The 26,566-nt window shown below is 43.3% G+C and overlaps 1 protein-coding gene across 2 annotated transcripts in view; it reads left to right on the forward strand.

The window, feature by feature from the left end:
• The first annotated feature begins 1,392 nt into the window (after positions 1-1,392).
• Positions 1,393-26,566, forward strand: part of MSI1 (musashi RNA binding protein 1) — a 32,429-nt gene continuing 7,255 nt past the window's right edge. Inside the window, exons 1-9 of one of the 2 annotated variants that reach the window (XM_040420249.1) lie at positions 1,393-1,522; positions 3,175-3,215; positions 3,474-3,555; positions 3,642-3,726; positions 10,976-11,017; positions 11,605-11,697; positions 13,055-13,103; positions 25,056-25,138; positions 25,435-25,552. In XM_040420249.1, the coding sequence (XP_040276183.1) occupies positions 1,464-1,522; positions 3,175-3,215; positions 3,474-3,555; positions 3,642-3,726; positions 10,976-11,017; positions 11,605-11,697; positions 13,055-13,103; positions 25,056-25,138; positions 25,435-25,552 (652 nt within the window). In that variant the 5' untranslated portion in view covers positions 1,393-1,463. The remainder of the gene's footprint in view (positions 1,523-3,174; positions 3,216-3,473; positions 3,556-3,641; positions 3,727-10,975; positions 11,018-11,604; positions 11,698-13,054; positions 13,104-25,055; positions 25,139-25,434; positions 25,553-26,566) is intronic. The other variant, XM_040420248.1, reaches the window with a different exon arrangement.

A 26,566-nucleotide genomic window follows, 5' to 3' on the forward strand; every position in this document is an offset into this window, starting at 1 on the left:
CTTGTTAATGTAGAAAGTCACATAAGCACAAATAGTTTTTTTATTTAATAAATAATCTTTTATGTAACGTAGGCCTATTTAATTAATAGAACTTTGCATTAGGCTACAGTCACACGGATACCGGCCCATGTTCCGCAATTTGCGGACCGCACATGCCGCGGCTGTCATAGAAATTGCAGACAAGAATAGGACATGGTCTATTTTTTTGCGGGGCCGCGGCACGGAGCAACCGATGCGGACAGCATCTTTTTCGGCCTCATAGAAATGACTGGGTCCGCACCCGTTCCGCCAAAAATTACGGAGCGGATGCGGACTCATTCATACGCTCGTGTGAATGTAGCCTTAAGGGCACGGTCACACGTTCAGGCTTCTTGATGCAGTTTTGGAAGCCAAAATCAGGAGTAGATTATAAATGCAGAGAGGTGGTGTTTATCTTTTTCTTCAGACCCACTAGACCCGTGGTGGCAATCATACTACTCTGATCCCCGCTGATGGGTTCCGACTCCATCGCTCCCCCGCCGGCTCCGCCATTCCTAGGTCTCCCCGTGTCAACATCCTTTTTTTGACGTGGGTCGCCTGATCGCTGCAGCTACTGATTGATCATAGTAGTGGTGTGTCACCCACATGGCACATGACATGCCACACAGGTGACACATCACTGCTGCCGCGGTCACATGACCAAAGATGATGTTACCATGGGACCTGTGAAGATGGAGCTGGAACCCAGCAGCGGGGATCAGGTAAGTACGATTGCCACCTTGGGATTGGAAGAAAAAGTCACCAGATATGAACAACCCCTTTAAGGACTGATACCACTTTTCTTTTTTGAATTCACTTCTGGTTTTGGCTTCAAAAAATGCATCACATGGCCGTAGCCTAAATGGGGCGAGAAATGTTATTATGGAAACCTGTATGTGGTGTAGCTGGTGCTGCCCCTCTCCAGGATCCGCACATACATTGTATATGGCAGGTGTGTGATGTCCTGGCTGAGCCCTGCACAGGACGAGCATCATTTTATTAGAAAAGTTTGGCCAGCCTCACAATGGCGCCCATTAGAATGCACTGGTGATGCCAGCACAGCCGGGCAGGGCATGGTGACAGGTTACTGGAAGCCCCTTTTTCTAGGGCTTGTGATTCATAGTTAATGCTTCATATGAAGTCCGGGAGGAATGTCATCCCCACCCCCACCGCATTTCCAGTGGCTTTAGGGACAGTCAGTGGCAAGCTGGCTCAGTAGGGGGGGGGGTGGGGGCAGGTGTCTGGGAGGGCTCCAGGACGAGGGGCGGGGCGCATCGCGGCGTGAGGGCGTGGTCTAATAGCGGGGGGCGTTTTCTTTTCGGATAAACCGCTATGTTCTGTCCCAAAGGGGGGTGTGGTAGGGTTTAATGGGCGGGGTCGCCACGCCTCCTTCCATCCTCTTGTCCCGGGAGCTGCCTCCGTTCTCAGGAGCCGCCAGAGACCGAATGGAGACAGAAGCGCCCCAGCCCGGACTGTCGCCCCCGGACTCTGCGCACGATCCTTGGTAAGGAGCTCAGCCCATCCTTATGCCCGGTGCCGCCGTCTTCCCACTGGGATCTGTGCCGTACTGGCCTCAGAAGGGCATCTTACGTGGGGAGGTACCTGGATACATGGGGACCTTATGTGCAGGGTCTGGGACGTGAGTAAAAAGAGGCCACAGCGGTGATCGTTCTCCTGGGCCATTGGTGCTGACCCCCTGTAGCGATGCAGAAGGAGTGATGTCCAGGGCAGCACTTGTGACTATGGCTGCCAGGTCTCTCGAGTCTCTTGTTCAGCTAAAGTTAAGTGGCACTTTGATTATTGCCCCTGACACTGGCATGTATTCAGTGTGCCAGCTTCAAAATGTAATATTTCATCATCCTGATTATTTCTGTGACTGTGATGTCCCCCCATCATGGGGCTGTACCCTTAATCCTTGGTGCTGATCATGCAGGGCATCACTCCTGCTCCTCCTTCCTGATAAGTTTCTGGTCCATACTTCTGCTGGTGTAGGTTATAGCTTATGGCCCGATAGCAGTGTCTTCTGTAGAGTCACAAAGCTGTGGAAAATGTCATAGTCACCAAGTGATTACTCTGATGTAGGGATAGGGGGGGGGGGGGGGGGGGGGGGGTCATGTGCCTCTCAAGTTTCCTGGTGGTCCCACAAGTCAGAATCTATACTAGTTTCTGAAGTCGTCTGATTAGCTTTGCTTTATGACACAATGATTGAGTATCTATCATCTACCTCATGTCTATATATCATATATCTATCTATCTCCTCATATCTATCTATCTATCTTATATCTCATATCTATCTATCTTTCTCCTCATATCTATCTATCTGTTTATCTATCTATCTATCTCCTCATATCTATCTATTTGTTTATCTATCTATCTCCTCATATCTATCTATTTGTTTATCTATCTATCTATCTATCTCCTCATATCTATCTATCTATTTGTTTATCTATCTATCTATCTCCTCATATCTATCTATCTATCTCCTCATATCTATCTATTTGTTTATCTATCTATCTATTTGTTTATCTATCTCCTCATATCTATCTATTTGTTTATCTATCTATCTCCTCATATCTATCTATCTATCTATCTTATACCTCATATCTATCTATCTATCTATCTATCTATCTATCTATCTCCTCATATCTATCTATCTATCTATCTATCTATCTATCTCCTCATATCTATCTATCTATCTCATATCTATCTATCTCTATCTATCTATCTCCTCATATCTATCTATCTACTGAAGTGTGGCAGTCATTAATGGATTTAGGAAAAGTCTATAGGAGATTGAAGCCCTTTTAGAAAATAGCCCAGATTGATAAACTTTGGGCAGGTTTCCTTGTCCGTGTCTCCTCCTCTCTCTCCCCTAATGTAATATCCTTCATGATCTACCATATTACAATATGCTCTTTTCAGTCGGTTGGCGCGGCAGTAGCTCTGAGGCCCTCTCTTCATCTGCCGCTCTTGCCCCAGGTTTTCATTTAGAATAATATTCTTCATCCAGGTATTTTCCCGGTGCCCTGACATTTCTCCTGAAGACGACTGTTCACGTCGCGTTATATACACATTCACACAGATAACTTAGGACTTAGCGTTTGCCTTTTGTTTGTCTTTCCTGACGCTTCTTCTTGTTCCTTTTTGTCCTTCCAGCAAAATGTTCATCGGGGGACTGAGCTGGCAGACTACACAAGGTGAGCGGGGATCATAGCACCGAGTGGGGTGGGCAGAAGGTGCGGGTTCTGAATTGCTCGCACCCCTGTACTTTTTCACCCCTATTTTCTTCCTTGTGTTCTCCACCCTTTTCTTTCTTTCTCCCTCATATGTGCACCCTCCCTCCATCGCGTTCTCTCCCTCTCCCTTTGCTTGGACACGATGTGATTGGATTTTCTGGTGCATGCTGGGATCCGTCTGCCTCGCTTGGTTGTGATAGGCTGCTCTTGTGTTTCTAGAGGGCCTGCGGGAGTATTTCAGTCAATTCGGGGACGTGAAGGAGTGTCTTGTCATGAGAGATCCATTAACCAAGAGATCCAGGTGAGGTCCGGTGTAAACTATGGATTTGATGTACTGCTTCCTAAGCGTACGCAGCTCAAGGGTCTTTTTTCTTTGCTCTTCATTAGGGGATTTGGATTTGTCACTTTTATGGACCAGGCCGGAGTGGATAAAGTCCTTGCTCAGTCAAGACATGAACTGGACTCAAAGACGGTATGGAGACCATTTCTTCCGTGAACTGTTGTCATATGGAGTCTGTGTGGAAGGATACATGTGTTTGACCTAGAATGTTGCAGAGTTTGTCCTTACGTATTGATCTGTTGTATAGACGATGGCGTTGGAGTTGTGGACAATATTTCACAATGTGACAGTGGATAATCACTGAGGCCTACGGTCTTCTACCCAACGTGATCATTTAGAAGTTTGGGTACAGACAATGGTTCACACTTGCGCAGACTGTAGCTGAATTACAGCCAGTGCAAGGTTCATAGGTGATCTCCAGCTTTAGTGGCGCGGTGGCGTCAACTGCTGCAGATAATACGGACTTGCTCGTCATTTGTGTGAAAAGTAAAGTATCTTTTTTATTTAGCAGGCAAGCAATTTAGACAGCATGTGGGGGAAAGCAGGTATGATACTGTGTTGTATAGGTTGTGTCATTCCCATTAGTGATGCCACATACTAGATCACTAAAAAGAACCTAGCTAGACTGCTGTGTTCAGTACTGGAGACCAGATCTTAGAAGGTCGTCAGTTCGTACAACTGCTTTCTTGTCACATACCCATTAATGTCTCTTAGCTTTTTAGTTATTTATTCTATCATTTTTTTTCTTCTAAGATTTCTATGTTTGTGTGTTCGCCTTATGACCGTGTGACCTTGTTATGACTTCAAATCAATCGTTTATTCTAAATCGTTAGTTATCAGTAGTGGTTTACTACAATGTTTTGATGTTTTTACCTGTTTTCTATACCGTGAGCAGCTGTAGATCCTAGACTACTCGAATGACTTTCTGGGTATACGTTTTGTTTTTTTTCGTGATTCTCCATCGTTTCCTTTTACTTGAACATTTACCATATAAATAGACTGGCTAACTTCATCTCCCATGATACCTAGCAGTATTCCGAGGATGCGGCAGACCTGTCATAAGACACTACCTGATGGGACACCAGAGACTTGTGTAATTATTGGCAGGTGAACAACAAAATAACCCAATTTTCAGGAAATTTCTGATCTATTCCATTTATACGGTGAACAGACTAATGTGGGGATGCTGGGCTGATCTCAGCATAGACCATGGAGGTGAGCAAGATTCGAATCGCATCCATTAAGTCTCAGGGAAGAATAGACCGTGCAATTCTTACGAAACATTTCAGGTGGCAGGAGGAGCTTTCGTCAGGTTGTCACGATCATTAGAGCTTCCCCCTAGAGGATTTACAATAGGCAGAAATCTGCGCACGGGGATCAAGTAGGCCTTTGTCAATATCAGTATATGCGTTACAGTCTTTTTTCTTTTATCCAGCAACTTCTATACCATTATAGCTCCAACATATTCTGCAGCACTGTACAAAGATTGTATTCTCGTGATACCACTGTAAAAAAGTACACTTGTTATTGTTATATATATATATATTTTCTAGATATCTAGATGGTTGTGGATAGATCAGATTATTTTTCCTTTTTTTGTCTCCTATTCTTATTCTTTGGAGCCATGATGTAACTTGTGCAGCCATTGGGTTAACTCCCTGGCACTTTCCATTGAGTGGAGTGCAGCGCGTCCCAGTCGGTGGGCTCTTGTTTATCAGCGAGAGCTGTGGGGCACTGGGGACTGTGTCTCTGCAGACACAGGGGGAGGGGGAGCGCTGCTGTCCCCAGCTCCTTGGATGGGAAGTTTCTTTTGTTACCTGGGAGGGGACAAGTGTGTGTTTCATACAAAGAACAGTTGGAAACAGAAGAGATGCAAATGTAGACACTTTATAATTTACCCGCGGTTGGAGGGTCTGGTTCGAGCTCTAGAGGGTTAAGTTAGCAAAACTGAGGGAAGGCCCACCATTTTAAATGATGCCTTGACATGGACTGTGATGGAAAAGTTTTCATTGTCAATTAATTGGGGTCTGGTAGCTCCCGAATGCTTGACTTGGTTACTGTTTGAAGTGTATGAGGGAGTACATTCCATGAATCAGTCATCAGTGTGTTGAGCGAACCTATCAGTTTGGATCCATAATCAAGTATTTCATCTTAGTGTATATTTTACAAAGCTTATTTACTTTCACACTTGCGGCAGAGGATTCCGTCGCCGGAACTGCCTGCCGGATCCATCAAAACGTATGCAAACTGATGGCATCTGTCATCCTGATCCGTCTGACAAATGCATTGAAATCCGTCTCTCCGGTGTCATCTGGAAAAAACGGATCCGGCATTTATTTTTTTCAAAAATTTTGGCGGTCTGAGCATGCGCAGACCGCAAAAACGGATCCGTTTTGACGGAACACTCAGGGTCGGATCCGGCATTAATGCATGTCAATGGGAAAAAAAAGCCGTTCCGGAATTTTGAACGGAGATAAAACCGCAGCATGCTGCAGTATTATCTCCGTCCTGAAAAGGCAAAATGACTGAACTGAAGACATCCTGATGCATCCTGAACGGATTGCTCTCCATTCAGAATGCATTAAGATAAAACTGATCAGTTCTTTTCCGGTATTGAGCCCCTAGGACGGAACTCAGCGCCGGAACAGAATAACGCTAATGTGAAAGTATAATCTTCTCCTGATCAGAATGTATTATGAAACTTTTTAATGTTATTGGTTTTCAGAATATATATATATTGTGCAATTTAGCATATATAATGAAATATATATATATATACATATATATACCAAAAACACAGGAACAGTCAACATGATTATTTAACCATTTCCCACCCTGTCACCCTGCACTTAAAAAAAAAACAAAAACATTTTAAGGCTTTTTTGTATCTGTAGTGTATATAATGCGCCTATACTTTTACTAACAGTGGACTTATACCAGTATAAGGCATGTTTTACTAGGGGTTTAACCAAGATAGTTTTAGGCTCTCTCTTTACACCGAGTGCCTCCATACAGTGTTGAGTGTGCACAACATGGCCGATTCTGCCGTAATTATCTCTGGATTTGATGTTGCTGGACGGGTGTTATCTGGAGGCTTGTACTTTTGATATATTTTTTTTAAGCCGCATGTAGATCACTACCTTCTATGTGCATGTAACAGGACCCATGTGGGAATGAAGTCCAGAATGGCCTCTCCCGCTGTCTCTGTCTGTCTGTACCCTTCCTGTCTCTTCTCCTGCTACTGAATGCTACAGGTGTCTGTGCCATTTACCTGTAACAATAGTGACTTGTGTTTAGGGATGTGAAATTGGTGCATTCCCTCCTGCTCTGAGCTGCCGCTTTCTCCGCTAATAGCATCTTCCTGGCCTTTGCTGACATAGCACAGAGGAATGTCATGACAAAGGGGTATTGTTGGGATATTCTATCTCCTGTTTTGATTTCTCTCCCTTGATGCCCAGAAGCACAAACATTCCCCAGTCCATGACGAGTCGGTGAGGTCTGCCCGTCCTGACCCCGCTGGTGTCCAGGTAGCAACAACCATATCTTACAAGCATCCATAAAAAACTCTCCTCCTGTAAATTGTCATTAAAACGAATCTTTGGGAAAGACATGTAAACTGGCCCGTAAATTTACTCGGAGCAAGTAATTGCAGTGATCCGACATGAAAAGCTGTTTCCCGTATCTTTTCTTCTTATGAAATGAGCAGCGCTCCTGGAGTGAATGTTTACAGTAACCATGGTGATGAGGGTGTCACCGGGCTGATATAGGATCCTTAACAGGCACATATATTTTGCTACAGCGTCCACTGATGTCATGAATCCATCTGATGAACAGTTTGTAATTAGTTTTGAGAACTCCTTTGCGTTATGTGATTGTCTCATTGACATAAATAGCTTGAATTCTTATTTCAAAAACATCATTGATTCATAATTTAGTAAAAAAGGCAAACCCTGGTGTGAGCTGTCATCCATGAAGAGGGTATTCCCATCTCAAGTACGGAATATACACAGGATGAGCTAGGAATGTCTAAGATGGCGGCGCCCCTTTAACTACATCAGATGTTCAAAAATCCATGTGCTTTTTAGATGCATTTTTTATACATTTTAGTAGAATCCTGATATGAAATATTCTAGAGGCAGCGCTAGATTTTCTTCTGTTTTGTAAATTATTGGTGAATTATGTTTTCAGAGTTTTTTATAAAGGTTAATCTTACTTGATGGAAGGGGGTGAGTCCAACCGCGAAACGCATTGTATCCACACCAATAAAGCTCACTTCTGGAGTTACATCGGCTGTACTCGGCAGCGCTAGTTTTTATTCTGTTTTGTAAATTATTGGTGAATCTAAAAGTTTCCAGAGTTTTTATGATGGGCCTATGTGGTCTTGGGTGGTTTTAATGTATAGGGAGTCATGTTAATCACCAGATAATAACACCAAATTAATAGACATTGGCCCAGATTCACTGATGTACCTGTGCCAAAAATCTCTCCAAAAAAGTGGTGCAATTTGGCGCATGTAAGGTTTTTGCTCCCCCCCGACATGCTTGAAAAAGGGGTGGACTTAGAAAGTGGGCAGGACTTAGTGGAGAAACTGGGCGGGCTTAAGCTGCACCATTTTGCACCTAAATTTCAGCACAATTCTGGTCTTAAAATAAGCCAACCAGTAGTTGGTACGGATTCAGAGAAACGTGTCTCTCCCTGCACCACATGTATCCTCCAGCCTGAGCCCCTGTGATAAATCTGGTGCAGGTCTAGGCAGCCTGTCTAAGGCCTCATGCACACGAACGTATTTTCTTTTTCCGTGTCCGTTCTGTTTTTTTTTGCGGACCGTATACAGAACCATTCATTCCAACGGGTCCGCAAAAAAAACGGAAGTTACTATGTGTGCATTTTGTTTCCGTATGTCCGTATTTCCGTTCCGCAATTCCGTATGTCCGTATTTCCGTTCCGCAAAAAAATAGAACATGTCCTATTATTGTCCGCATTACGGACCAGGATAGTACTGTTCTATCAGGGGCCAGCTATTCTGTTCCTCAAAATACTGAATGCACTCAGACGTCATCCGCTTTTTGTGGACCGCAAAGTACATACGGTCGTGTGCATGACGCCTAAGGCCTCTTTCACATGGGCGTCGCGGGTGAGGGCCGAATGCGTTCAGGGTGCATTGCGGGAAACCCGCGCGAGTAGGCACGCAATTGCAGTCAGGTCTGCGATTGCGTTCCGATGTTCAGTTTTTTTTTTGCGCGAGTGCAATGCCTTTTGCACGCGTGTGAGAAAAAACTGAATGTGGTACCCAGACCCGAACCCGGACCTCACTGAAGTTCGGGTTTGGATTCGGTGTAGATTTTATTATTTTTCATTATAACCTGGTTATAATGGAAAATAGCATTTTTAATACAGAATGTAAAGTTAAATGTCGAATGAGGGTTAAAAAATAATAAAAACATAACTCACCTCATCCACTTGTTCGCACAGCCGGCATCGTCTTCTTGCTTTTTCTTTCAGGACCTGCAAAAGTACCTTTGAAGACGTAATCGCGCTGACCATGTGGTGAGCGCGGTGACTTCAGCGCAGGTCCTGCTGAATGAAGATAGAAGATCCTTTTATCTTCATTCAGTAGGACCTGCGCTGACGTCACTACGCTCACCACGTGGTCAGCGCGATTACGTCTTCAAAAGTACTTTTGCAGGTCCTGAAAGAAGAAGCAAGAAGACGATGCCGGCTGCGCGAACAAGTGGATGAGGTGAGTTAATTTTATTTTATTTTTTAACCCCTCAAGGCACATTTTACTAAGCATCCTGTATTAAGAATGCTATTGTTATAAGGGAAAATAATACAGTGAATAGACTTTAACGGGGTCCAGGATTGCTCATCCCTATCATCTCCTTAGCAACCATACGAGAAAATCGCACCACATCCGCACTTTCTTGCGGATGCTTGCGATTTTCACACTGCCCCATTCATTTCTAAGGGGCCTGAGTTGCGTGAAAAACGCAGAATATAGAACATGCTGCGAATTCACGCAACGAACAAGTGATGTGTGAAAATCACCGCTCATCTGCACAGCCCCATTGAAGTGAATGTGTCCGGATTCAGTGCGGGTGCAATGCGTTCACCTCACACATAGCACCCGCACGGAATTCTCGCCCGTGTGAAAGGGGCCTAAGGTCTCTTGTACACGACCGTTTGGGTTTTTCAGTATTTTGCGGTCTGCAAAAGACGGATCCGCAAAAAATACAAATGACGTCCGTGTGCATTACGTTTTTTGTGGAACGGAATAGCTGGCCGCTGATAGAACAGTACTATCCTTGTCCGTTATGCGGACAATAATAGGACATGTTCTATCATTGAACGGAAATACAAAAACGGAAGGCATACGGAGTACCTTCCGTTTTTTTGCGGATCCATTGAAATGAATTGTTCCATATGCGGTCCGTATACGGAACGCAAAAAACGGAAAAAAGAGGCCTGCTGTGTTCACACTTCAGTCAGTTATTTCCATCAGTTATTGTGAGCCAGAACCAGGTTTGGGTCAAAAACACAGAACTGGTGCAAATCTTTCCATTATACCTGATCTCTGAGTAGGCTTCACTACTGGTTAACTGATGGAAATAACTGATGGAAATAACTGAAGTGTGAACTCAGCCTAATCTTACGCCATCTACAGGATTAGTAAATCTGGCCAATTTTAACCATTGACTTTCAGTTTGATTTTTTAAAAAAAGACCCATATGTAAAAAGATGAAAATAAAATAAAAAGATGCTGGTTTCTTGTTCAGCTCCTACAGTATCTAACCACAGTCTAGTTTACGATACTATGAACTTTGGGCTGTCTACCGCACAGAACTGTACATTATATAATACGATCATTAGCTGGGCCCGGAGGTTTTTGTGATGTTTGCACATAAAATACCGCAGTTATTTTAATAATTCATGATACATTTTATAACGTATGTTGTGTAAATCTGTGAATCAGGGGGCAAATCCTAGGTTGCTGTATATGTGCACAGTATTTTTCCTGGTAGGGTCAGCCCTACTTTTTTTTTTACGGCATTACTTATTTTGTCATTATATAGATGTTTAGGGGAGCGCCTGCAGAGTACGGCTAAGTTATTGCTTACCTCTCTGCCTATAGCAACAATTTTTTTAAGATGTCCTTTTCGGCGGGGACCCACATGTCTGTCGTGTTTCTAATTGGTCACTAGTCAACGGGGTTGACAATTCTCTTTATGTTACTCTGTAGGTTTTACTGTCTTTGTCTCTTGCTCTGCAGTTTTCTAGGCATTAGTCACGTTTATATATTACATCTCAGTAGGACTTTGTTCTTTGTAGTTCTTTCAGTTGTCCCAAAAAAAGTTTCAAATCTCCATATTTTCATTTTCAGATTGACCCAAAAGTGGCTTTTCCTCGCAGAGCTCAGCCCAAGGTGAGTTCAGTATCATCAGTATGTAGCTTTCCATTGGCAGATATTAATAAGAACGGGAAAATTGGTTTATTTCAGAATTCCTGGAAGCAGTGCGGTGGAGTTAGTTGGGGACAGTCGGTTAGAGCAGCAGGGGAGAGGGCTGGGAGGGAGCTGTAACTATTGGAAGGAAATCGGCTTACGTCCAATAACTAGCAGGTGGATCAGAATTGGGCCCTGCAAACACCGGCAGAACTGGGTTAATTCCCTTAAGTAGTTTGTTGACAGACGGCATCTTGGTGTCAGAGCCAGGAAGCTTAGCGCCAGGGTAATTAGGGGCAGCTGGGAGACCCTCAAACAAGGCTCATTTTATTACTTGCTCTGATTGTTTTAGTCTTATGGTTTTATGTGATGTATGTCTTTATATAGTCGCTCGCAAGTGCCTTACAGGATTCATTTCACTCTGCTCTCCCTATAGCAAAGACTGAGAATACTTTTCTGCACACTCCATAACCTTCCAGGGATCTAGGAAAAATCTATCATGCCTGACTCCTGTCCTCTGGTCAGTCTCTTGCCCGCCCACGTCATCTAACTACTCTTAATTGTTACAGATGGTGACAAGGACAAAGAAGATCTTTGTGGGCGGACTGTCAGTGAATACGACTGTTGAGGATGTGAAACAATATTTTGAGCAGTTTGGAAAGGTGAGTCGGTATTGTGGGAGGGGGCGGCCATGTTTTATGTCAAGCAGATCCCAAACTTCCAGGGCGCAAGTTATTGACGGAGCCGTTTAGTAATTAGCCGAAAATCCATCATCGCGATAATGGCGGCCTGTGGTCTCTATGACAGCTGGGGAGGCATTCTTACCCACGTCAGTAAGTCGCTGGTCAGCACGTGGGGAGATTTCAAAAGAAGCCTGTAGATTTGGGGATTAGGTGAATAAAGCAATAGACGTTGTTGTTGAAAAGAATTGGTACATACAACAGGCATATTAAAAGTTGCAGTTCTGCAGCGATAATCAGATTATTGCAAGGTATGGCTTCTCTTCTCTGACCATGACACCTGAGGATAGCCCTCCCCCATTATAAACCCCTCATAGACACTGACGAACAAGCCTTGTTATAAGGCGATTAGGTCCCCATTTAATTAGGAGGTTGGAGGGATCATTGGATGACTCGGATTTCTCTCCCATCGGCTGCAGATTATCTAGGAGGGGTTGGGGGGGGGGGGTCGTTGTGCATTACACACGTATGACAGGAACACGCTTTATTGCAACAAGTATTTATAGACTGGGATTGTGTGGTTCACCTGTGCGGACACACTGGTTACAGAATAAAGTACCGTACTGCATCCCTTGTATTCATCTAGTGTGCTTTGTCATTTCATTCTTGCCCACTTTTGTCTTTGTTTCTTCTTTCTACATCTCTGTCTTTCCTTGCATCTCATACTCCCTCTTCCCCTGATATCTGGTGGGGCCCTCCCCCCTCCCCCCATCTTTTCAGTTGCACACAAAAGCTTTTGCCTCTTTCCCTCTCCCCTGCGGCTCAGGACATACTAAGCTGCAGTCATAGTAACAGGACAGGGCTCCCAGAGCCTCTGATTCTCCAGGGAACCAAACGGTTTTCTTTGAAAGGCAAGAAACTGTTTGACCTGATGAGTAAATAAATATCTGCTAGATCTTAGAGGCTGGAACTAGCAGGACGCACCGAATTCCCAGAACAGCGGTGCTTCTCGGAGCTCCATTTTCTCCCCTCAGCTCCTTGTGCACCTCATGCGTTTCTGTTCTCTGTGTCCCCCCTCATTCTGAAGTCCCTGTGTGGCCTCCTGCTCCTTCTTTTCTTCTGCTCGCTCCCTGCCCTTCTCTGTAGGCCTCCTTACCCCCTATTCTTTGCACAATGCCCCCCCCCCCTTCCCCTTCTCCTGCATGCTTCCTCTATGGGATCCACCTGTGTCATTTTCAATCGACTGAAGTGTAATCGTTCAATTTTAACCCCTTTTTCACGCCTAGGCCGCTACATTTACATGGGACTGATTGCCCCCTCTCCCCGTTCTCTCGTACAGGTTGATGACGCCATGTTAATGTTTGATAAAACAACAAACAGGCACAGAGGTAAGTCTCCTTGCCTTTAGACATGGAACAGCAATGTGTCCACCCAGATCTGCTTCTTGTGATGTGATAATCCTCTTTGCAGAGGCTTGTGTGTGTGTATAAAAATGGTCAGGTTCCTGGGGATGAGTGTTCAGCATGTGGTCCGTGCTGAGCTGGACACAGCCTCATTGTTCTCCCCCTTCCTGACTCTGAATACCTGTCCATCCTCTTTCTGCTGCCTGCAGCCTCTCCTGATATCCAGTCTCCGATTTTCTGGGTACACTAGGGCGGTGGGGTTAACTCGTGCTGACAGAGCATAGATAGATCCACTGGTTGAGACCAGTTTATGCAGATCTTTATCTGATCAGTCACATGGTAAGGTCATCAGGCAGGCATCGCATTTACACGCTCCCCTTAGGGCAGAGGATGAATTATTGGGTACTAATGCCGCTAACGTGGGCCCAAATACGTAAAACCACAGATTGGACAATGAGGTATCTCCACTATTGTCCATAATACTCTTTATACATTTCTGCATATTCTTCATTAATTAGATTTCTGGCCTTATACTTTCAACCGTATTTTTATCTGTGTGCTATCCACATTTTTTGCGGATGGCACACATACCCATTCATTTCTGCAACAAAAAAACAACTGAATACTGTACAGATGTCATCCGCGTGCTGTCTCCACCCGTTCACAAATGATAGAACATGTCCTATTCTGGTCCGTTTTATGGAAAAGAATAGTCATTATTAGTGATGGGAGAGCGGAAAAACGCGGATTGCTGTCGGAACATATCTGTATTGTGCAGATCCGTGGTTTGCGGACCGCAATACGGACACGGTCGTGTGCATGAGGCCTCCAACTGGTCTTCGGTGTCTAAATGATCTTTTAGTTGCTACACTGAGATCAGTCCTCACTAGTGTCACAAAGATTTTGGTTTCTCTTGTGTTTTTTTTGGCCATTAAAAATGGGATCAGATCCCAGAAGAGAAAACAAGAGAAACCATTTGTAAATGAAAGGTTTGGGAACGTTTTCCCATGTTAACTTGTTAACTGTTCTGAGATGCATTCCTCTGTTTTTGGTGAGAAAAGACTTGAAACGATAAAGTTGGACAAACATACATGCATTTGTACAAGTGCATAAGCGCACACTAATAAATATATATATCAGTCACTGTCTCTAATTGTAAAAGACAGTACCTTGCTGTAACGTGTTAGTATTCCAGAAGATGACGGCACACAGGTTAGTAAACGCTGCTGGATATCACGTGTTTTCGACATGTTCCAGCCTGTTCAGTAATGACCAGTTCAATTTGAAAGCCTCATTTTCTGTTGTTCTGAGCTCACACATGCTGTGATATCGGACACTTGCCCAGAACTGACTGAGATAGAGCAACATGTACGCGCATCTTAAAGATCTTGAAGGCTTGTGTCAGGAGAACATCCCTGTTCTTATGCCCTATGGACATCATAGAAGGGGGGTTTCTCCAGGAGAAATGTTTAGATTGCTACAATTTTGCCCACCAAAATCATCTGTTTGCCAGGATTACCCGATTGCCACCAGTCTGAAATGGGTTCTTCTGCCATCTACATGCCATCAACCTTCTATATCTTCTATTAAAAATTATTTAGACCCCGTTTCTCTTATTCATGTGTCATTATGGGTGTCATTTATAAAGCTGATTTACGCCTATATTAGGCGTATTTCAGGCGCAGATTGCGGTGCAGCGGTTAGTTGCACTGCAATCTGCCACTTCCCCCCCCCCTTAAAAAAGGTGGGCAGTGAAGGGGATGGGCCAGTAGGCACATCTCAGTTACCGTTTTCTACGCGTGTTTCAGGCGTAGAAAAAGGTCTAAATGTAAGACAGCTCGGAAGCTGTCTTACATTTATAAGCTGCAGTGGATCCTCTGAAGTTATGAAGAAGCCAGCGCCTCTTCATAACTCCGGCGGATCCACCGCCAGTGCAGGGGTTTATTAAGACCAGTGTATTAAGGCCGGTCTTAATAAATAACCCCCTATGTGTTTAGTATATATTGGATTTTCAGCACATCCTAAGGGCCCATATACATGAGCCGATACTCAGGGCAGTGATCGGGGCAAACAGTTCATTTGAGATCTTTGCCTGCTCGTTCAGCTGCATTTACATCCCCTTTGTATGGAGATGAACGATTCATCAACATACAGATTGATAATCAGCAGCATGTCACTGTTCACACTAGGAGATATGCCGTCACATTATGGCTTTGTGAGCTGCATGAATGACAGATCTCTCGACAAAAGGGCGTTTTGCTACTTCGCTGGGTAATCAGTGGCACATTTACACTGACCAGTTTGTTGGATTGTTTGCTTGTTAATTGGACTGATCCTTGGCCCCATGTAAAAGGGCCCTAAATGAGAGAGGTGGTTATGTCATTTGTAAGCAATATCTGTTACTAGGCTGAAGATCAGATGTGACAATCAGGCTCTTAAGGGGGGAAATTGTATACTAGCCTATTACTGTTCTTACATGGGATCTTACAGAATAGGCAGTCATTTATGCACATGAGGAGCAGCATTAAATATGGCCATTATATCACTTGTATCCTGCATTTACCAGCAGTTTCTCCCTTCACAGCCTCCACCTGGAATGGTCAGCTCAAGAGGAGCAGCTATTATGTCTCCTATACACAGCACATAGAGAAGTCTCTCTTACACTCTCAGAAGCAGCAACACAGAGCATATTATCCAACATTTAAGGGGTTTCCAGGATAAGAAAAAACATGACTGCCTTCTTCTGAAAACAGCTCCATACCTGTCCATAGCATACCTGTCCATAGATTGCATCTCAGCTCCATTGAAGTGAATGGGGCTTAGCTGCAGTACCACACACAACCTACAGACAAGTGTGGTGCTGTTTTTGGAAAAAGGCAGCCATGTTTTTTTAATCCTGGACAAGCCCCTTAATGAGCAGTGGTGCTGTGAATGTAGCTCTGAGGTTAGATACACTAAGGGCTCATGCACACGACCGTATGTATTTTTCGGTCTGCAAAAAAGGATCCGCTAAAAATACGGATGACATCCGTGTGCATTCAGTATTTTGCGGAACGGAACAGCTGGCCCTTCATAGAACAGTATTATCCTTGTCCGTAATGCGGAAAATAATAGGGCATGTTCTATTTTTTTGCGGAACGGAAATACAGACATATGGAAACGTAATGCACACGGAGTACCTTAGGTTTTTTTTGCGGACCCATTGAAATGAATGGTTCCGCATATGGTCCGCCAAAAAAACGGAACTGACACGGAAAGAAAATACGTTTGTATGCATGAACTCTGACTAGAAGCAGATGCAGCATCTCTGTGTGTCTGTGCCTTTCTCTCTCTCTGCAGTTGCTCCCATCTCCTCCTCCTCTTGCCCTCTCCATTGACTTTTGTGGGCAGTAAGTTTAACCTGATTTATGACTGAGCCTACATGCACACGAACGTTTGTGTTTTGCGGTCCGCCAAAAAAATGGATGGCATCCTTTTTTTTGCTGATCCTTTTTAACAATGCCTATCCTTGTCCGCAAAACGGACAAGAATAGGACATGTTCTAGTTTTTTTGCAGGGCTACGGAACGGAGCAACGGATGCGGACAGCACACGGAGTGCTGTCTGCATCTTTTGTGGCCCCATTGAAGTGAATGGGTCTGCATTTTTTGCGGCTCAGATGCTGAACCAAACCACGTTCGTGTGCATGTTGGCTGAATCTGTGGTTCACTGAAGAAGGATTTTACCACTGAAATGAGAGTGGAAGAGGGGAGACTTGGCAAAAAAATGGAGAAATATTTTTCTGAAAAAAGTTTATAACCACTTTGACAATTGACTTACGGGGAAAATCTGAAATGATTACTATACTTTAGAAAAGAAAACTTAGGGTCCATGCACACGTCCGCAATTTTTTTTACAGATCCATTCTGGATTTTGCGGACCCATTCATTTTCAATAGATGCTTTGTGCTGTCCGCATCCGCATTTCTGGATCCGCAAATCCGTTCCCGAAAATAATAGAACAGGCATTTTCTATTATAGTGATGGCAATGTGCGTTCTGCAAAATGCGGAACGCACATTGCCGGTGTCCGTGATTTGCAGACTGCAAAACGCCTACGGACGTGTGAATAGACCCTTATGGTGCAGTCAGTAAATGGAGATGCCCAAGTTACATTTGCAATAGGCATCGCTGTTTTTTTGCAAGAATGACAGTGCTTACCCGATTGAAAGCAGTGTCCTTCTTGTTGTATGACCTTTTAAACCAATCAATAATAGTATCTTAAATATAGTAATCAATTATCAATACTAGTATCTTAGACCATTCAATAATAGTATTGTAAAGTCAAGCTGTGTTCATACACAGAGGAGTTCTGACCTTTTTAAACAGAAAGAATAGTATGGCAGATTGTCCACAAATATGGTATCCCCTTTCGGAAAATGAAAAAAAAAAATGTTAAATAGGGCATAATGTAGACAAATAAAAACTTTGTTGTCCACACTAACCAATCACAGCCAAGATTTCATTTCTTTGGTTCACTTGAAAAATTAAAGCTCAGTTGTAATTATGGTTGGTTTGGGCAACAGAGATGGTTTTCATAAATTTGCCCCATATGCCTCTTATTGGGTTGCATTTTATCTTAGTTTTGTGTCCACTGACAACTAAGGTCTCTTTTTGGCCCTACAGTTACACCTTGACAAAACGCCCACTGTCTTTTGATGCCAGGCACTGCAGGTGCCAAGTCTGCAAAGAAGAATTTATAAGCCTTATAACAATTTCTGACCTCCTTGTGAAGTCTACATAGTGCCCAATGTGCAGTGTATACTATAGAGGAAGCAACAGTGTCACTGCTGCTGTTGGACCTGGCGATCACATGATCGCTGGGCATCTTCTTCCATGGCAGAGCTGCTGGGTCTTAGTAGACTCCGATTAGCGCATTAGAGAGGGCTATTTTCTCTGAACAAGTGATGTCCCCCAAAGATCATTTATACGCACTTGGGGGACATATTATGTTACAAAAGTACAGTCAAACGTAAGAAAAATAGTGTATTATAAAATGTAATAAGAATTTTAAAAATTCCACTTCCACAAAAAGGTGATATAGCATTAAATACATTTGCTTGAACAACTATTACATAAAAAAATTCCTATTAGTTATCTACACAATTGTAAATTACCTGAAGTATTAATTGATCTGGATATTTAGTGTGAAATGTGAACTGCATAAAAAATAAACAAAAAGGCAAAAATAGCTTTTTATATATTCGCATAGCCCAAAAATTAAACAGTTGGGTTCATTTATCAAACTGGTGTAAAGTAGAACTGGCTTAGTTGCCCATAGCAACCAGTCAGATTACACCTTTCATTTTTGACGGCTCCTTTGGAAGATGAAAGCAGGAATCTGATTGGTTGGTATGGGCAACTAAGTCAGTTCTACTTTAAACCAGTTTGATAAATGACTCTAAATGTCTCATACAGCCGCGTCAATAAAAGATAACGTTATGGCTGCTGAACTGGCAGAGGCAAAGACAATAACATGAAGCCTGCCATTGAGGCCTGGTCAATAAGGGGACATGAGAAAACAATTTCATATGCCTTTATAAGAAGTTGGAAGCATACAGAGGAACAGTATGTACTCATACAGCGTGATGAAAGGGGTTGTCCAGGATTAGAAAAACATGGCTGCTTTAATTCAAAAACAGCATCACACTTGTCCACAGGTTGTGTGTGGTATTGCAACTCTGCCCCATTGACTCCAATAGAGCTGAGCTGCAATACCAGACACAACCTGTGGACGGGGATGGTGCTGTTTTTGGTAGAAAGCAGCCATGTTTTTCTAATGCTGGACAAAGGGCTTGTACATTTTGAAGAATTCCTGGTCAGTTACTTCCAACAACAAAAGGGAGGGTTCTGGGTTTATTCGAGAACCTGTCAACAGTTTCATGCTAACCTATCCATGGGAAGAATGAAATACTGAAGAAATTACGAAGACCTATGGGGCAGATTTATGAAAACTATGTAAAAGAAAAACTGCTCTCCCACGGACACTACTGTGTTCCACTTTAAAACATAGGGGGAGAGTTATAAATCTTTCTTAATTAACAGCTGCTTTGTTGCCCATGGCACCCAATCACAATGCAGCTTTCATGTTGTATTCAGCTCTTGAAAAATGAAAGATGCATTCTGATTAGTTGCTATAGGAAAAAAATTACAGGGGGAGATTTATCAAAGGTGATGTAAAGGAAAACTGTCTTAGTTATCCATAGCAACCAATCAGATTCCTCCTTTCATTTTCAAAAGGAGCTCTGAAAAATGAAAGGTGGAATCTGATTGGTTGCTATGGGCAAGTAAGCCAGTTTTCCTTTACACCACTTTTGATAAATCTCCCCTCTAGTTTTTTACAATCCAGGGGCCTGTCAGTATTGTCTGTGGCCCATGAGGACAGTATGGATCTACCAACAGTTTCCCTCTGTCTAATAAATACATGAATTCCCCTTTTCTCATAGCACTGTGCTATTCTTCTGTCATTACTTCTGAATATTTAGGAATAAATTGACGACTGCATGTTACTATTCCCCTTGTAAATGTGTTGTGTATGTAGACACTGTCAGCACTGATTGGGGAGCCTCAGCGTGTATAGCGACACCTCCCCTCAACTATTAGTACCCAGTTGTCAATTCATTCATACATTTCTAGGAGGAATAACCGAGGAATGTCGCAAAGCAGAACCGTGAATGCATTAAGAGACAAGGCACCACCAATGTGATTTATTATGAAGTAAGCTATGCTGTTATCTGCTCGTATATCATAGCAGGATTTATGCGTATTGGTGCTGCCTTCCATCTTCATGCATTCTGGATTGTTTGGGAGGATCAAGGGGGAATCCATCCCCCAGCTAGCATGCCATCCTCGGAACATCTGCTTGGATAGCCAGTGCAGATGTAAAGAGGTTCCAGCATTGTTATTTAATGAAGTATACCAGTAGTTACAACATGTGGCGGGGTTCTTCTTTAAAGAGGACATGTTGATTCTCCAGACATGAATTCCCTGAAGTAGGCGGCCTCTTTTGGGTGTATATCTGGTCCCATCTCATTAATGGTTGAAGCTATGCACCAGGGACTTTCTACCAATTTCCTGCCTTTTACAAAAATTTATGCAATTACAGAATATCTGTATAATGATAGGATGCGGTTGGACTTCCTTGCAGGGCAGATTTTGTACAATGAGGTGAACGTGTAGCCTATTCGTCCAAGTCCATTGTACTATAATTTACAGTATATACCACATGTATACTACATACTATAATTTATCTTTTTACCAGGATTTGCAAGGTAACAAAGCTACTATCTGTAAATGGGTGGGATGTAAAATTGCGACGTGAAGAATAAATGTACTTCAGGAGTTGGAAACCTGATGAGGAAGCCTAATGCCTTAGGCCTCATTCACACGTCAGTGATTTCCGTCAGGGATTTTGAGCCAAAACCAGGTGCGGCTCCAAACACAGAACAGCTGCAGATCTTTCCCTTATACCTGATGTCTGTGGAGGCTCCAATCCTGGTTTTGGCTCACAATCACTGATGGAAATCACTGACCAAACACTGACGTGTGAATGAGGCATAATGGTGCGTTTCCACATTGCGGCATTCACATGAGGCCAAAACCATGGGCACATTCAATGAGTGGGGGTTTCAGATAGCTTGCTAACTGGCTGCATGATTTTGTCCGATAATACCGCAGTTTTGCCCATAAAACCATGCTGCCATTAACAATTATGTTGAAGGGGTTATTCCCCAAAAAGTATTACTATGCAATGAATAGGACATTTCAAAAGAAGTATTATTGTAGTATACAGGCAATAAAAATATTGTACATGACATTTTCCTCTCTGGTAGCGCCCCCTGCTGTTTATCCTTCTCTTTTATTCACTTATGGACTATTCTGCTCAGTAGCTTCCCGCCTCCTCTCAGTGTTAGCATAGAGATCTCATAGAGAAGCGGTCCAGACACCTTTCATTCATTCACTACCACTTATAAATTCATAAAAATGTTTATCTATATCTCTCTAAACAGTGGAGAAGGACATTGTGGGGGCATTATCTACCATATGTATCTCTGGGGCTATATGAGAAGGGCTGTTTTCTATGCAGGGGTGGAAGGGATTAAGGGTACTTTCACACTTGCGGCAGAGAAATCCGGCAGGCAGTTCCGTCACCGGAACTGCCTGACGGATCCGGCAAAACGTATGCCAACGGATGGCATTTTAAGACTGATCAGGATCCTGATCCGTCTTAGGGCTCTTTCACACCTGCGTTCTTGTCTTCCGGCATAGAGTTCCGCCGTCGGGGCTCTATGCCGGAAGAATCCTTATCAGGATTATCCTAATGCATTCTGAATGGAGTGAAATCCGTTCAGGATGCATCAGGACGTCTTCAGTTCCGGAACGGAACGTTTTTTGGCCGGAGAAAATACCGCAGCATGCTGCGCTTTTTGCTCCGGCCAAAAATCCGGAACACTTGCCGCAAGGCCGGATCCGGAATTAATGCCCATTGAAAGGCATTGATCCGGATCCGGCCTTAAGCTAAACGTCGTTTCGGCGCATTGCCGGAGCCGACATTTAGCTTTTTCTGAATGGTTACCATGGCTGCCGGGACGCTAAAGTCCTGGCAGCCATGGTAAAGTGTAGTAAGGAGCGGGGGAGCAGTATACTTACCGTCCGTGCGGCTCCCCGGGCGCTCCAGAGTGACGTCAGGGCGCCCCAAGCGCATGGATCATGTGATCGCATTGGACACGTCATCCATGCGCATGGGGCGCTCTGACGTCATTCTGGAGCGCCCCCGGGAGCCGCACGGACTGTAAGTATACCGCTCCCCCGCTCCCCGCTCCTACTATGGCAACCAGGACTTTAATAGCATCCTGGGTGCCATAGTAACACTGAAAGCATTTTGAAGACGGTTCCGTCTTCAAATGCTTTCAGTACACTTGCGTTTTTCCGGATCCGGAGTGTAATTCCGGCAAGTGGAGTACATGCCGGATCCGGACAACGCAAGTGTGAAAGAGCCCTTACAAATGCATTGAAATGCCGGATCCGTCTTTCCGGTGTCATCCAGAAAAACTGATCCGGCATTTATTTTTTCACCTTTTTTTCGGTCTGCGCATGCGTAGACCGGAAGGACAGATCCGGCATTCCGGCAAGTATTCAGTGTTTTTGGCCGGAGATAAAACCCTAGCATGCTGTGGTTTTATCTCCATCCTGATCAGTCGAAAAGACTGAACTGAAGACATCCTGATGCATCCTGAACGGATTGCTCTCCATTCAGAATGCATGGGGATAAAACTGATCAGTTCTTTTTCGGTATAGAGCCCTAGGATGGAACTCTATGCCGGAAAAGAAAAAGGCTAGTGTGAAAGTACCTTAAGAAGAACATTGCATAGCATCCTGTGAAATGCGGGTGCTTGATTGTCTCATGTGAGCTGCTGCCCACACACAGAAAAGGAAGAAAGTCCTGCAGATAATTGAGTAAATTTGTGGGTAATTGTTATATGGTTTTGTGGGTAAAATGCAGTATTACTAGCAAAATGATGCAGCCATGCAGCTGGCTCAACCCTAACAGTGTCTGAACCATGTAGGCTGCCTTCACACGCGGCAGATTTTGTGACAGAAAAATTCTGCGACTGAAAATCAGTTCCATTCATTTGAATGGGGCAGGAATCACATGGATTTCTACAATCTCCATTCAGGTGAATGGAACTGATTTTCAGTCGCAGAATTTTCTGCTACAAAATCTGCCGTGTGTGAATGCACCCTTAGGGCTCATGCACACGACCGCGAGTATTTTGCGGTCCGCAAAACATGGATCCGCAAAAAAATTACGTCCATGTGACTTTTATTTTTTTTGCGGACCCATTGTAACAATGCCTGTGCTTCTCCGCAAATGGACAAGAATAGGACATGTTCTATGTTTTTGCAAAATGGACTTGCAGACATGCAGATACGGAAGGCACACGTATTCCGTTTTTTTTTTTGCGGCCCCACTGAAATGAACGGTTCCGCATACGGGCCGCAACAAAAAATGGAACAGACACGGATAGAAAATACGTTGCAGTTGCCATAGATTCACCCGGCTGCATGCTATATCTCAGTGAGTGGGCTGCATCCATTCACGGCTATAGACCGGTTTATAAAACAGGGTAGTTAGAACCAAGAATTGGGACACCTGCCAGGAATTGTATTTGTGAGCCATGTCTCATGTTGAGGTAGAAAATAGTTGAAAAGTTTGAAATCCTCTTTTAGATGTAGGAATGTATGAAATGTTCCAAGATAAAATATTCAGCGCTGGACCTGAGAGGAGGCATTGCTCTGAATTCACTGAGGGTTGTGTCTGCACTAAAGCGTATAATGGTGCCATTGTTTCTTACTGCAGAAGGTTCTGACACAGCTCCATATGCCGAGCGCTTGTCACAATGACCAGTCTGCACGGTATATGATACTTGTGCTACGCTATTGTCCACTGAGCTCACGGGGGTGCAGAACTGAGACTAGGTGCAAGGGACAAAATGTGAGGAGGCCGAAATACCAAGTATAAGGCTGTATTCCTAATACATTAGAACTGTCTGTACATGGAAATCTGCAGGCTACCTTCATAGAACCCACACGATACTGACACTCAGTGCCCAAATAATACCACCAGACTATACTTAAATAATAACCTCTATATAGTATCCAAATAAGGGTACGTGCACACGAACATTGTTTGTTTCCGTGTCCGTTCCGTTTTTTTTTGCGGATAGGATGCGGACCCATTCATTTCAATGGGTGTCCGCATCAGTATGTCCGTTCCGTAGCCCCCCCAAAAAAATAGAACATGTCCTATTCTTGTCTGTTTTAGGCATTGTTACAATAAATCCGCAAAAAAAAACGGATGGCATATGGATGTCATCGGTTTTTTTTTGCAGACCGCAAAACACATACGGTCGTGTGCATGTAGCCTAATACTGCTGCTATATTGGTTAAATCCCTGGTTTTCTAGGGTAGTGAAGGGGATAATTCTTTTGTGGTCTGACCTCCTCACTAGCTAATGCTGCATTTCCAATTGCTTCCTACTGGGCGCTGTTTTAAGGGGTTGTCAGATTCATGTATTTATTTAAAGGAAGGAAACCTATTTGAATCATAATTTTTTTTAATATTTACAGTCCCAAACCCTCTCTCTATTCTAGCACCGCCACTCCTATTCTCCCTGCCACTGCAGCCATGTCTTAATGTTTTGGCTGCAAGTATGATGTGTGCCTATACTGCTCTTGACTGCTGCAGCCAGTCATTGGCATCTGCAGTATACGCCACAAGACCACCAAGGCCATTGATTGGCTGCAGAGGTCACATGTGGCATATGGGCACATATGAGTGTATGCACCCTTGCTTCATCTGCCAACCCTTCCTTCTTTTTCTTGCTTGGCAGGGCCAGGTTCCTGCATAATCTTCTCGCCTGGCCCTCTCATTTAAGAAGGAGAGGGAGCGGCTGGCAGAGGAAGCAGAAGGAGCAAGTGGGCACAGAGTGGCTTGGGCCTGCCCTCAGTGCACTGGGCTGCTCATTTGCATATAAATATGGAGTATGGGCTCATTCACATATCAGAGTCACTTTGCCTTTTTTATTTATTTTTTATACGATTTTCTCGAAAATGTGGAGTTTTGCAGTCATGCAGCAAAAATGATGATATGACCGTCCTGTGTGAATATTATTTAATATTAAAGCGCCGTTCATTCCTTGGCGCTTTACATATGAATAGACCGTAAGTAACAAAAGCTTTGTCTTGGGTAGAGCTGCACATGATATAAACCTCCACCCGTAATACATACCATAAAAGTGACCACGGAACTGTAATATCTTTTTGCGGATTGTTTTACATTAGTACTGTCTATTTCAAAGCAAAGCTATGTAGCCTGCCTGACGCCTGATTGTACCTGCAGGATTTGGATTTGTAACTTTTGAAGGGGAAGATATTGTTGAGAAAGTCTGCGAAATTCACTTCCATGAGATCAACAATAAAATGGTAAGTGGGATTCCATAAAACTTTTATGGTCGCTTAGATCGGATGAAGGAGATGGCAAAAAAGGAGGGTCAATACATAAATAGGGACCTTATTCATTTAGAATTGTGGCAAAGCTGAGTGACAATGCGTGTGGGCTGTAGTGGCCGTCATACCGATTGTCATCCAGCTGCGCAGAAACCTTTAGAATGAAAATATAGCTAAATAATATATGAAGTCTTCACACAAGAGGACGACTCAAGGATGCACATCTCTATTATGTGTCACATGTAAAGCTAGGTTACTAATTTTATTTTTAGGTCGAATGTAAGAAGGCACAGCCGAAGGAGGTGATGTCACCAACAGGCTCTGTACGGGGACGATCCCGAGTGATGCCATATGGAATGGACGCCTTCATGCTGGGAATAGGCATGCTAGGTAACTGTAGATAGATATTGAGGTAGATTGAACTGGGCAATAGATGAGCACCGTTTCCCTCTAGTGGTCACAAGCGGTTGCTACACCCCTGAAACCAGACATTTTTATATTTCTTAAAAAACAGCTTCTAATATTATGTCACATTTAACAAAAACATAAATATAGTATACCTTTACAATAATGAGCCGTATCATTATTAAATGTACCCTAGTTTTTGAAAGTATAATGCACATCTGCAAAAAATGGTGCACAAATAGTCATTAAGTGATAGTTCTTTAGATATGATTAAAATGATGCATAAGTAAAATGTCAAATGTCACGCAACAGGCTGAATATAAATTTGTCATCTAAATCCGTAAGAAAGCTGAATGTACAGTCACCAATTGTTAACTTCCTAGCAAACAGAATACCTGGTATTAGAATGGATGTGCACTGTATATCTTAAGGCTATTGACACCTTCAGTGGCAATTTTTTTATTTTTGCATTCTGCCGTACACATTTTTTCAGTTGGTCTTTATTAACAATTTTCAGCCACTTTATCTGTTCACTTGCAGAGCAGGGTTCTTTGTTTACACTGAATCCCGTCATCTGACGGCTCATGTGAATCCCTTATTATGTGATCTCCTGAAGCTCATAAACACTTATTTAAGCCATATTCTTATCAGTGTGACAAGTATTGAGCTGTGATGAGTATTTATGAGCTGTCAAGAGTTCAAAGAAAAGGGTTACAGACTGAGCAGACAATTCTGCAGGATGATGGGACTGGTGGTAAAGAGAAACTTTTTTTTTTTTGTTTTAGTAAAGACCAATTGAAAAAATTATTTGTATCCGGAAATGAGTAGAATGCGTAATAAAAAAAATAAATCAGTCTTTATATTACTTAAATAGGTAAAGAGGTAAAGCTGCATAGTAATGACTAAAACACCAAGTTCAGAAAGGATGCCAATGTATTGTAATGTTAGCATGCATACTTACATACAGAAGAACTGACGGCATGTGCTGACACATCCATG

The sequence above is a fragment of the Bufo bufo genome, chromosome 2 (genome assembly GCF_905171765.1).
Source record: "Bufo bufo chromosome 2, aBufBuf1.1, whole genome shotgun sequence".
In the NCBI taxonomy this organism is placed as follows: domain Eukaryota; kingdom Metazoa; phylum Chordata; class Amphibia; order Anura; family Bufonidae; genus Bufo; species Bufo bufo.